The sequence below is a fragment of the Chrysochloris asiatica genome, unplaced genomic scaffold, assembly GCF_000296735.1.
Source record: "Chrysochloris asiatica unplaced genomic scaffold, ChrAsi1.0 scaffold00395, whole genome shotgun sequence".
In the NCBI taxonomy this organism is placed as follows: domain Eukaryota; kingdom Metazoa; phylum Chordata; class Mammalia; order Afrosoricida; family Chrysochloridae; genus Chrysochloris; species Chrysochloris asiatica.
Genome location: NW_006408913.1, coordinates 417856 through 431002, shown reverse-complemented (window position 1 = coordinate 431002; position 13147 = coordinate 417856). Strand labels below are relative to the sequence as shown.

The 13147-nt window shown below is 35.2% G+C and overlaps 1 protein-coding gene across 1 annotated transcript in view; it reads right to left on the bottom strand.

Moving 5' to 3' along the window:
- The window catches only part of TMEM131 (transmembrane protein 131), a 291771-nt gene that overhangs the window by 59727 nt on the left and 218897 nt on the right, over positions 1-13147 (bottom strand). Inside the window, exons 12-17 of the mRNA XM_006876610.1 lie at positions 10665-10773; positions 6743-6851; positions 5846-5999; positions 5576-5746; positions 4073-4183; positions 3847-3981 (exon numbers count right to left, since the gene is read on the bottom strand). Of these exons, the coding sequence (XP_006876672.1) occupies positions 3847-3981; positions 4073-4183; positions 5576-5746; positions 5846-5999; positions 6743-6851; positions 10665-10773 (789 nt within the window). The remainder of the gene's footprint in view (positions 1-3846; positions 3982-4072; positions 4184-5575; positions 5747-5845; positions 6000-6742; positions 6852-10664; positions 10774-13147) is intronic.

Below are 13147 nucleotides of genomic sequence, written 5' to 3'. Positions count from 1 at the left end.
GGAATACCCATTCTTTGCAATATTATCCATAGTTTGTCATGTCCCACACAGTCAAAAGCATTTGTACAGTCAATAAAGCACAGGTAAATATCTTTATTATATTCTTTGCTTTCAGCAAAGATTTATCTGATGTCAGCAATGATATTCATAATTTCACTTCCTCTTCTGAATCTGGCTTGAATTTCTGGCAGTTCCTTGTCAATGTACTGTTGCAACCATTTTTGAATTATCTTTAGCAAAATCTTACTTGTATGTGGTATTAGTGATATTGTTGGATAGTTTCTGCATTCTGTTGGGTCACCTTTCTTTGAAATAGGCACAGATATGGATCTCTTCCAATCAGCTGGTCAGATAGCTATCCTCCAAATTTCCTGGCTTAGTTGAATAAGTGCCTTCAGTTCTGCATCAGTGTTCAAAGATTTTATTCCATCAATTCCTGGAGTCTTGTTTATTGCCAATGTATTCAGTGTAGCTTGGACTTCTTCTTTCAATACAATTGGTTTTTGATCATATTACTAGCTCTTGAAATGGTTGAACATTGACCATTTCTCTTTGGTACAGTGACTGTGTATTCCTTCCATCTTTTTTTTATGTTTTCTGCATCATTTAATATTTTACCCATAGAATTCTATAATATTGCAAGTTGAGGCTTTAATTTTTTCTTCAGTTCTTTCAGCTTGAGAAATGCTAAGTGTGTTCCTTTTGTATTTCTAACTTCAGGTATTTGCACATTTCATTATAATACTTGACCTTGTCTTTTCATGCTGCTCTTGAAATTTCCTGTTCAACTCTTTTAGCTCATTAATTTCTTCCTTCTGCTTTTGCTTCTTTATGCTCAAGAGGAAGTTTCAGTCTCTTCTGATATCCACTCTGGTCTTTTCTTTCTTTTTAATGCTCTTTTGCTTTCTTCCTGAATGATGTTCTTGATATCATCCCACAACTCTTCTGGTTTTTGGTCATTATTGTCTAATGCATCAGTTTTGTTCTTGAGATGGACTCTAAATTCGGGTGGGATATATTCAAGGTCATATTTTCGCTTCTGAGAACTTCTTTTCATTTTCTTTAGCTTCAGCTTGAGCTCGCATATAAACATCAATTGATGATCTGTTCCACAGTCTTCCCTTGGCCTTGTTTTGGCTGATGATATTGAGCTTTTCCACCATCTCTTCCCACAGATGTAGTCAATTTAATTTCTGTGTGTGCCATCCGGTGAGGTTCATGAATATAGTCATTTTTTATGTTGTTTAAAAAAAGCATTTGCAATGAAGTCACTGGTCTTGCAAAATTCTAACATGTGATCTCCAGCACTCTTTCTAGCATCAAAACCTTGTTTTCCAAGTCCTGATCTTTCTTTGTTTCCTATCTTTGCATTCCAATTACTAGTAATTATCAATACGTTTTTATTACAAGTTTGATTAATTTCAGACTGAAAAAGTTGGCAGAATTCTTCAATTTCATCATCACTGACTTTAGTAGTCGGTGCATAAATGTGAAAAACAGTGGTATTAACTGGTTTTCCTTGTAGGAACATGGATATTATCTTATGACAGACAGCAATGTTCTGCTTCAAATTTTGAAAATTATTATGTATTGTTAATAGTTAGCCTTCAGATCAATCAACACAGGGCAAAATCAAAACACCAAAATTCATGAAAAGAAGGAAGAGTTAAGCAATAAAAATTTGAAAGAAAAATATGGACCTTATCTATTTTTTCAATTTCTTGCACTTATTTTCTTCAATCACCTCTTATAAACATGAAATGCATTTAGTGATGTCATAACCTAATCATTAACAACATTTAATCTAAAATTTATTTTCCCCAAAATAACACATGATGATAAAATGTTCTTCCTCATTCTGGAAGCTTTTCTTTGCTCATTCTGTGACGTTCTAACATTTTCATCATAATTCTAATCATCTAAATTAGAAAATGGGTCTAAAGAAGAGCTGGTGCTACTGTGTTTGATAAGGGTCAGGATACTATGCTAGTTTGGGCTTTTTGTAAAACAGTTGAAAATTTAGGCATTAAGAACTTAAAAAATATTTATCATTTTGTGAAATTGCTGTTTTGAAGTTGGCAACCCACTACAACTTCCTATGTTAATTACATACTAACATCAACTTGTAACTAGTTGTAACATATTAGCATCAACTTTTTCTCCCTTACATTTACATTTTACAGTTTTTATACAAAAACTGATTTTACGCTCTGTCGACCAGACTTCATGCTGTTAAATGGAGTGCTCAAATTTAAATGGCATGTGCTACTAACACATGCTATTTATTGGTAGGAAATGATCCAGATTCTAAAATAACTATTTTTATAATGTCTTGTTTTGTTGTTGTTGGTTAGGAAACGGTATAATTCAACCCTTTGGTATTACATATACATACAATTTAATTATAGGTTCACTGTTGAAAATAACATATTCATGGCTGGGTTCATTATTTTTCTTTTTCAGCATTCTGTTTTGTAGTAAAAATAAAATCTCAACTATGGTGAGAGATACTGCTTCTTATAGGCATATCACTTTTTGCTTTAAAAGTGGGCTTTATTTCTGATTAAAATTTAAGACATTAAAAAAATTATTAACATTTAAAATTCATCCTTAATTCTACCACTATGAATAGGCATTTCATTTGCATATTCAAGTTCAAATTAATTCACTAATCATACAGTAATACTTATAATTTTTACTTGCTTCAATATATCATCATAAAATCATATAATGATTTACTTTATGCACTTGGTCTGTTTTCAGATTCTTGGCAATTAATAATGACATTATAAACATATTTCTTCTCACAACTTTTGGCTCTTTTAAAATGACTTCCATTAAAAAAAAACTCAGGTGGTATGTACCGACAAGAACACTGTTTTGGAGATCCTTCTATACAAAGTTTTTCCCTTTCAATGTGCCTAATACCTCATTTATTAGCATATACAAATATAGAGTAATATCAAGTACTGTTAAAACCTGTGACACCTCATGAAAGTGTACTTGCCAACAGTCTTTGTGAGTTTCCTTTTGTAAAATTGTCTCCTGAAGTTGTCTATCTTCCGGCAAGCTATATCATACTCCTCGCACACAAGGCAGTTCTAGGATTGCTTTCCTCAGCAGGTGTAACCATGAGAGCTTAGACTGACATGCTCATATTCCCTTGCTTGCTGTTGCTAAGTGCCACTGAGTCGGTTCCAACTCATAGTGACCCTGTATAGGGTTTCCAAGAAGCGCTTGGTAGGTCTCAACTGCCGGCCTTGTGGTTAGTAGACCAGTGCTTAGCCAACACTGCCACACCAGGACTCCTTTCCTCTTGCTTAGTGCTCTGTTATGAATAACTGAATACACAAGAGGGCTTTAAAAAGTTTGGGAAAATTCCATTGTCTTTTCATTACACTTGTACATGGGCAGAGTCACAGAGGTATCAAACAATATTTGCCTTTTTGAGATTCTTTTCTAATCAGCCAGCAATATCACTGCGTAATTGAAAACTCTTTCAACCAATGTCCAGGGCTAAGAATTTTAATTTTGCTCAATAAACTCAATGGACATGGTCCCTATGTACCTATGCGCATCTATGTGGACATTTGCTGTACTGACATTTGTACTATAAAAAAACAATTTCAATAGTGCTTCTTAGGGAGCTTTTTACAACAAAGTAGAACTTAACCCCTTTGTATTTTGGTGCCTTCATTATAAGAGAAGACTGAAGTAGATTATCTATAAGGCCCTTTTAAAGATCAAATAATTGATGGAATTAATCACATCAAAGTATTAAGAGTATTCAACTTTTATTTAAGGTTAAAAATACAGATTCATTTAATGAAAGTAATGTTTACTTACTGATGATTGGTCAGATAATGAGGATTTTTCAAACTCTGGAAGGCTTGAAATGATTGTAGTTCTATTGCCTCTTTCGGTAGCTACAAGTTCTATCGATAAACCGTCTCCTATGATATGCCAACTTTTTATAGCCAACTTAGAAAAGAAAAGATACAAAAGTGATTATCACAACACTTGCATAAGATTCTTAAATGTGATTTAAAATAAAACTAGATTTTGTTTTTACCTCAATTGGATTGCTGTTTATAATTGCAAATAAAATACTACTTGCTTCTGTAGCACTAAGTATGCCAAAATCTATGAAACGTTCCTCTATTTTGGGGGGCAATACAAAGTACTGAAAGATATAAATGAACAGGATTAAATATAAAATCACATACATATAAAACATCTATAACAGAATGTTATCAAGTTAAGGTAACCATTTTAAGATAACCAGGGCTTCTATATTTTATGAATATATACAAATGCATATATGTGCACCGATGTATAGTTAAGAATTTTATATGATGAAAATACATGATTAATCAGGAATGAAAATACTTATGGCCTCTGCTGAAATCTATCCTCTGAAAGCACAAAGCAGCACGCCGAAGCTAAAGTATTCAGAGAGGTTAAGTGGCGCTCTAGTGGACTAAGCAAATATTGGTCTCAGTAAACATCATGGATTCATGTACACAGCTACAAATGAGTTATCATGGAAGCAGGGTGAATGAAGAAAGAGTGGGAAGGTACTGATGGTTCTCTAGATCTAACATTCATACTGATTTTGACTTTTGGAAGATTACATTTCTTAATGTTTTATCTCTCCTTTATTCTTTTACCTCTTTCCTATCAGTTTTTTGTCTGATCTAAATTTCTTTCAATGAATATTCTAAAAACAGCTTTGTTTGGATTTTCTTTTTGGCTTATTTTTTGTACTAAAAAGACCTATATGTTTTTCTCCCATGTTGTATTTTGAGTACTCTTTCTACCCTTATTCTCTTCTTTACTCTCTGGTTCTTTTCTTTATTCTGATGTTGTTGTTGTTGTTTGTTACGTGTTATTGAGTCAGTTCCAACTCATAGTGACCCTGTATAGGGTTTCCCAGGAGCAGGTGGTAGGTTTGAACTGCTGACCTTGTGGTTCACAGTCCAATGCTGATCCTACAGCAACACACAGTCTCTGGTTTCAATAACTTTTCCTGATACAATTTCTTTTCTACCTTCCTTGTACTATTGTTTTCCACCAGCCCCAACCTTCACCCATTATTTTTCTTCCATCTAGTCTCTTTTTTTGGAGTCCTGATGTGGTCCTGTGGTTTAATGCACTAGACTGTAAAGCCATTTGAAATGCAAGGTCGGTGGTCCAGGCTCACCAGCTACTCCTCAGAAACCCTATACAGGGTTTACTATGGGTTGGAACCGACTCAATGGCACTTAACAACAACAACAATAGTTCCTTTTTAGCTTTTCCATCATTTGACCTGTTTAAAAGCAAAACCAAGACAAAGCAGACTGTGGAAAAGATCTAAACAGAGACTATGTAGAGGATTCAACTACATTACGATGAAAGGTGGATCCTAGGCAGGGTAAAAATTGGTCTGCTTGAAAGTAGTGACTTGAAAAGGTTTAGTACAATTTGTAGAGCACAGAAAATGGCAAAATGTAGGACTGTGCAATACGATTATCTAATCAAAAACAAAAGATGGGTAGGGTGCTTAAATTTCAAAGGTAGAGAATATACTTACATCTAAAAAGCCTGTGTACACTCGCACAGGTAAATGAAATTTAGATGCATTGGTAATAAGTAAAATATTGTTATCTATGTGCATGGATGATGTAGATGGCATAAAAAACAGGGTAAAAATGTATCCTGATTCATTTGGAAGAATTAAGACTGGTTTGCTGAAGTTGTGAACCTAGGAAATGATGGGAGAGAAAAGAAAACAAAACAATGTATCAGTACCATCTAGTTTGGAGCCCAATCAAAACAACAGTATGCGTGCTTCCAGACATACTTTAAACAGTGTTTCGGCTTCTTCTGGCAGCAAAACATCATGAATGAGGATCGCAAAACGGAAAGTGTTAGTAAGAGAAATTGGCCTTTCCACAGGATCAGCAGGGCTGTCTCGGATGTGAAACAATGTTGCCGTATGATCAAATCCCAAATAACTATTTGAAAAAACAAAACAAAAACAAATCACTTTTATTTCCATGTGTTAGTTTAAAATCCAAGATCTTTTGTTGGACATAATAATTTACTTTTAACATTAAGGATTATATTGGAGAATTAGGACACTATTTTAGAGCCTGACCACACAATTTAAAATAAAGTTTAGTTTGCAAATCTCAGAATCAAATATCAAGTACTGTTTTCTACTGATTTATATGCAAACAAACAAGGAAAGAAATTTAATAACAGAAAAAGCTCTTTTAAGTTACTATTTAAATGATCATGCTAATCATCCAACTGCAACCAGCTTTTATTAAAATGAACCCCCAACAACTTAGATATTAAATGCTTACTGCTTAAATTATGATTGAAAACAAACTACAAGTTATTAATCAATTTTTTTAAAGTGGTAATTCTAGAAAAACAATGTTTTGAGTTATAGGAATACGACATACTGTTTCAGTGACAAAATAATAACAAACCATAATCATACATATCACAAAAGGAATGAAAGAAATGGTTCAAGTGATATACATATTTTTTAAATCATTCATTTTTGTATTATTGAATAAAGACTTCATTTAACCCAAATTAAGTAAGATTCACTTTTTTATTCTGAGAAGACTGTACTTTTCAATAATAATTACATACAGTTTACTATTTTGGGTATTTCCAATTACTAAGACAACAGAATTTACTGCTCACCAACAAGTTAAAAACCTTATTTTAAAGAGAAACTCACCCATCTAACACTTCTGCCTGATATGGTATTTCAAGTTTAGAATAACTTTTTTCCTTTGCTTTAACAGTTATTTTCCCAGAAAATTGGGATGCTTTTTTTGCTTTTGATGCTGAAAAGAAAGAAGCATAAAAATTGCTTTGTTACCTTTTGTGAACAACAGGCTTATGCAGAAGAATGAGTTACTTTGTATGAACTGACAAAATCTTTAAAAAGTTATACTCTAAATTGGCAAACAGAATAATTTTACAGTGTGTTAAACCAAATAAAATGTTTTCTAACCTTTTAAGTCATATTTGGTATGCAAGAAAAAGAAAAAAAAGTGTTAATTTTCCTATAATGGGATAAACAGATAAACTACCAAATTAATATGGTGAGGGGAGTGGGGGACGGAGGTGGCTGTATTTAAACTACTTCTCAATAGCTACAAGTTTTGGCTTGATTTGTGAGGAGTTCCAATGGCATGGTGGTTAAAGTGCTGTACTGTAAATCAAAAGGTTGGCAGTTAGAACCCACCAGCGACTCCCCGGGAGAAAGATGAGGCAGTCTGTTTTCATTTAGATTTATAGCCATGGAAACCTGATGTGTCCGTTCTACTCTATCCTATACGGTGGGAATTGGACGGCAGTGGGTTTGTAGCAGATTTCTCAATCTTGGCATTGTGGACATTTGTGTCTGGATAATTCTCTGTTGGGGGCTGCGCTGTAGGATATTCAGCAGCAACCTGGCCTCTACTCAGTAAATGCCAGGACATGCTAGCCCTGGATGTAAAACTGTTTATAGCCATAAAGAGGAAGAAATAACATTCCGTTTATGACCAGAGTCTTGTTTATAAATATCAATAAAGTGGCATGGTGCAACACAAATCAAGAGTTATAAACTCTGAGTTATTTCAGCCAACACTAATTCAATCCTAACTCATGGCATAAAAGGAAACAACTTTCTTCCTCACATACTCTTCTCACATGTAGACTTTTTAGCTGTTCTGAATAATCCCATATGGAATTACACAATCTAATTCAATTGGATCTGGGCACCCATTAGATATTGCCTTTCAAAGCAAATAAAGAACTTATCCCTTTTGAGATACTGAAGTAACATTTCTATTTGTGAGAAGAATAAATATATGAGTTTTCAAAGTGTTATCTAACTTGAGCACAACAACAGAGCAACAAAGAAATGTTCTGATTTAGTATATGGTTCCGTTCCTGCGAATATTTAAAAAGCCTCAGAAACCCTATACAAGGTCATTAAGAGTCGGATTGACTTAATGGTACTTACAACAATATCATTTTAGAGATTGGGTGTGGTACTGTAGGATAAGCACTGGGCTACAAGGTCAATAGTTCAAACCCACTCGTCGCTCCTTGGAAACCCTAAACAGTGTTGCTATGAGTTGGAACCAACGCGAATGCACTTTAACAACACCACAAAGCCCCTTATTTCTTACTACCTGCTAGTTAACCATTCTTTCACTATTCTCATATAAGGCTGATCAGAAGGGCCATAATATTTAGGCATTTTGTGGTATTTTATAAAGTTGTATTTTAGTAAATGAAGCAGTCAAAAATCAGTTAAAAAAAATCAATAGATAACAGTGACTTGTGATGAGAAAGATGCTTGCTTGATAAGTGAACACTGTAGAATGTGTGTTCAGTCTGAGAATAAGAAAAGTGAAATAGAACACATTTTCTGATTTCCATCTTAATCTCAGAGAAGTACTTTGTGTAGGCATTTAGGGTGGTGAGGGTAATAGAAGGGGGATAATAAAGATAATAAATTAAAAGATAAATATAATAAAACTCACTTATATGTAGCATTTGCTTTAAGGAATGCTTTCCTTTTATCTTTGTAATTTATCTCTATATAATTTATGTATAGAACATTTGTTTTAATGTCTATGATCTCAGTAGAACTACCAATAAGACAATGAATTCATCTTGAGAATGGCAACATTTACTGTCAATACAGGATCTGGAGGAGAGGTGCTTTTACTCTCACAGAGCGTGGAACAACTACAACACCCACCCCATTGTGTATTCCCTCCTTTCCTTAGATTTAACAGAAGGGTGGGTCGGATATCCTACTGGCTGTTCTCTTTATTGGCTGAGGCTAATGCTGGTGGTCAAGAATGTGGTTCTTAGCAATGTGAAAGACAATTTATTTCAGACTCGGAAATAATTGTATTATAGAAGGTAACAATACCTTCTGTAATGCTGGCTATTATGAAAGTATGCTATATTTAAATTTTATTTCCTTGGGAGTTTTCATTGAGTGTATGGGAATGAGTATTTATGTTTGCATCCACTCTGTATAGTTGCTCTAGATCCTCCCTAGAAGTCTCCTTGTTTGAGGATAAAGAAAAGATGCTCACAAACATTGTTCCAGGCTTATCAGTAGACTATCACCAAACCAAAACCGAACTCATTGCCATTCCAATTCATGGTGATCCCTTGTGTTAAAGAGTAGAACTTCTCCATAGGGCACTTTGTTCCTTTCTTTAAACGGTGCCAAGAGGTAGGCTGGAACCGCCAACCGTTTGATTAGTAGACAAATGCAACCTGTTTGTGCCATGCAGGGACCTTAACTTACTATGTTTTTGTAAAGTGCTGTTGAGTTGGCTGCAACTCAATAGCGATCCTGTTTAGGGTTTCCAAGGAGCAGCTGGTGGATTTGAACTACTGACCTTGCAGTTGGCTAACAGTCCAGTGCTTATCCTATGGAATCATACATACTATGTTGCTATTGTTGTTAAATGCCGCTGAGTCAGTTCTGACTCATAGCGACCCTGTATAGGGTTTCCAAGGAGCAGCTGGTGAGTTTGAACTTCTGACCATATTGTTCAAACTAACCTTGAGTCAAGTGCTTATCCTACAGAGTCACATCAGGACTCCAACATACTTACTTTATCAAATGCTATTATCCAAAGATTAGTTTAGCTATAAAATGTGCAGTTTGAGCAGAGGTGGCATTATCATAAAATCAAAATTCAAGTTTCAGGGTTTCTCAATTGCATGTACTCCTAGGAGGAAAGCCCTGTTCAGTTTTAGCTTTTAGTAAGTATAAAGTCAAGCAGTCATAAGTCACTATTCAAACATTTTTCTGACACCAAACTCAATAAATGTTCTATTAAAATGGGTAAAAATCCAATTCACAAAAAAAAAGTTAAAATAATACTACAATGGGTGAAAAGAAATAAACACATGCTATGAAAATATTCTTGAACCTAGGGTGAGTTAACATTTCAAATGACAAAGTATATAACACACAGATCTGAAAAGAAGAACCAATTTAACTATTCTATCATAAAAGCTATTTATTATTTTATCTATAGAAGGATCTTCTGCCTTAACTTTTAAAAGTCAATATATATGAAAACATTGGAGATTATTTCTGCTCTTACGTTCAGATGTGTATTTGAAATTCAAATACATTACCGCAAAACGATAAAAAGTGATAACTTTATACTTAAAGCTAAGCATCACATAGGGGAAAGATTCAGTTCAGTTATAGAAGTAGAATTCCAGTCCTAGTGCTTTTATTAATGTTTATCTATTGCTGATAATAACTTGGAGTCCTAGTGTGGGGCTGTAGGATAAGTGCAGGACTGCAAGGGTAGTTTGAACCACAAAGCTGGCTGTTCAAACTTACTAGTTGCTCCTTGGAAACACTATACTGGGCTGCAGTGAGTTGGAATTGATTCAACAGCACTTAACAACAACAATGATCATTTAGCTTTATGAAATATTTTCTTTCATAAATAAAATGGCTTACTTTGATGGCTTATAGGAAAGATAATCTGAGGTAGTATATAAAATCTAGCCATTAGTAGTCTGAATTTCTGTATAAGACATGAAAAATAGATGCATTTTTAGTTCATCAGAATTAGTACCACTCTTACTAGAGAGAAGAGATGGACACTTACCATCAAAACTAATACTTGCAACCTTAGTGTATTTACTTTCTGAAGCTTTCAATGTAATTGGTTTAAAGTGTACCATTACAGCATCATTTTGTGGTGTAGGTCGAACGCTCTGCAGAGATAGAGAAAGAAGCATTATTTTAGCCTAATGGTGTAGTTGCATTCAACTGGAAAAGCAAAGTGGAATAAAGATTTGAAAAGTTTAATCTATGTGGTTCCTTTAAAATAGAGAAGGACAAACTGCTGGTAAAACTTCAAATTACTTTCATTAGAACATCTTTATGAAATAAAATGATGACCAGACTATAAAAAGCATAACTAATTAGTGAGTGTAAACATTTAAAGACAAACTAACACATTGGGTGTGAGTACGTAAAACACTTAGAAAAGTGATTTATTTTCCAAATGAATGCCTAATCCATACATCAGAGAGGTAACATGATAGGATCCCTCTTAAAGACATTGACAATACTCAATATAACACCTTGACTATATAAAGATGAATGAACATGCAATTGTGAGCTGGTGTCCCTCTATCAAGGTAGTTAGTTTTGCAGATGCCATCTCCAACAATAATTTCTTCTACTTCTTGTGCAAGTCAGCCATGCTGCTATCAAGGGGCATGACTACAATACTACCTATGGGAATGATCAGTAAGGAAGACTGTGGTGGTGGTGGTAGTGGAATCAGTTTCGTGAGGGTTTCCAAGGTTGTAAATCTTTATGGGAGCAGAATGCCTCATCTTTCTCCCACGGATGGATGGTTAATTTGAAAGTGGTCAGACTGCTTTACACTTAAAGAAAAAAAAGAGTATATTTTTCTATTCAAGCAATGAAACTTAAAATAACTAAAAACAGTAAAAGCATACACTTTTAGATTAAACTTAAAAAATAAAAGTATTTTAAGGTATACTTCGTTTTTATTATGATCCTCATAGATACAAATCATTTTTAAATTGTGAGGAACTTTAAACGATCTACAGATGAGGGAAAGAACCGTGCAATACTGATGATGGTCCATAGCCAGGCAGCAAAAGGAAGACTGAAAGCCTGATTTCCTGGCTCGATCCAGTGTCCTTCATCACTTGGCCTCATACTGCACAAGCATGTATGCAGTTCTTCATCAAAAACATGGTTCTTGCATGTTTTTGCAGTTCTTCATCAGAAGCCCTCTCTGAGTCCTGGTGTGACGCTGTGGGCTAATGCGTCAAACAGCAAAGTCATTTGAACTGCAAGGTCAGTGGTTCAAGCTCACTAGCTGCTCTTTGGAAACCCTATACAGGGTCGTTGGAATCAACACGACGGCTCTTAACAACAACAACATAACCCCCTCTGAAGCTTGCCTTGGTCTCTAAATCCTCCTGGGTTTTTTTTTTTATTTTCCAGGGGTTACATGAACTTGTTTTCTGTAGAAAACTACATCTTTCTTTCCTACGAAACTCCTCAGGCCTGCCTGTTCACTGGGGCAGACGATGGCAGTCAGAGATCAAGTGACAGCTCTTTCCCACCGTCAGCTCATTTTATAAAGGTGTTGTTAAGTGCTTCTGAATCCGTTCCCTGTACAGGGTTTCTGAGGCTTCAAACCTTTGCGTGAGCAGAAAGCCTCATCTTTCTCCTGCGGAGAGGCAGGGGGGCTCAAACCTCTGACCCAGTGGTTCACAGTACAGTGTTTTTTAATCATACAGCGCCACCACGCTCCCTTTATAAAGGTGGATTCTATCTAAATGGGACATCAGACGTCAGTCTCTTGAAGGCAAATGAAGCATCTGAGCAAGATCGTAAAGAACGAATTGTCACTTTTGCTTTGTGTTTGTGATTCCTTTTCTAATGACTACAGATATCACAATGTTTGTTTAGCACTGAACAGCAGGCACACCTCCCACCCTATTGCTGAGGTGTCCTGTAATATGGCTTTACAGGGCCTGGGATGATGGCCCTTAGAAAGGTTCTGCCATTTTCTGTCTTGAAAATATTTCTAGCTATAGCTCTTAGCCTCAGGTTCTCTCAGCATTTTGACTGATTTCTTTCTTTTTCTTCTTAGAAAACAACTTCTCATTTGCATTTGAATCTCTAACTAGTGCCGGGAGTTGAACAATTTACTTACATCAATATATTATTAAGGTGCACCTGACCCACGCCATGGTTTTTTCAATTGGCTCATAAGAATATGAAACTTGGACAATAAATCAGGGAGACCAGAGAAGAATTGATGTATGCGAGCTTTGGTGTTGGAGAAGAATATTCAAGGTACCATGGACTGCTAGAAGACAAACAAATCTGTCTTGGAAGAAGTACAGTCGGAACGCTCCTTAGAAGCCAGAATGGTGAGAATTTGTCTCATACTTTGGACATATCATCAGGAGGGACCAGTTCCTGGAGAAGGATATCACGCTTGGTAAAGTGGAGGGTCAGCAAAAGAGAGGAAGAGGCCCAACAAGATGGAATAGCTTGGTGGCAATAACAACGGGCTCACATGTAACACTAATT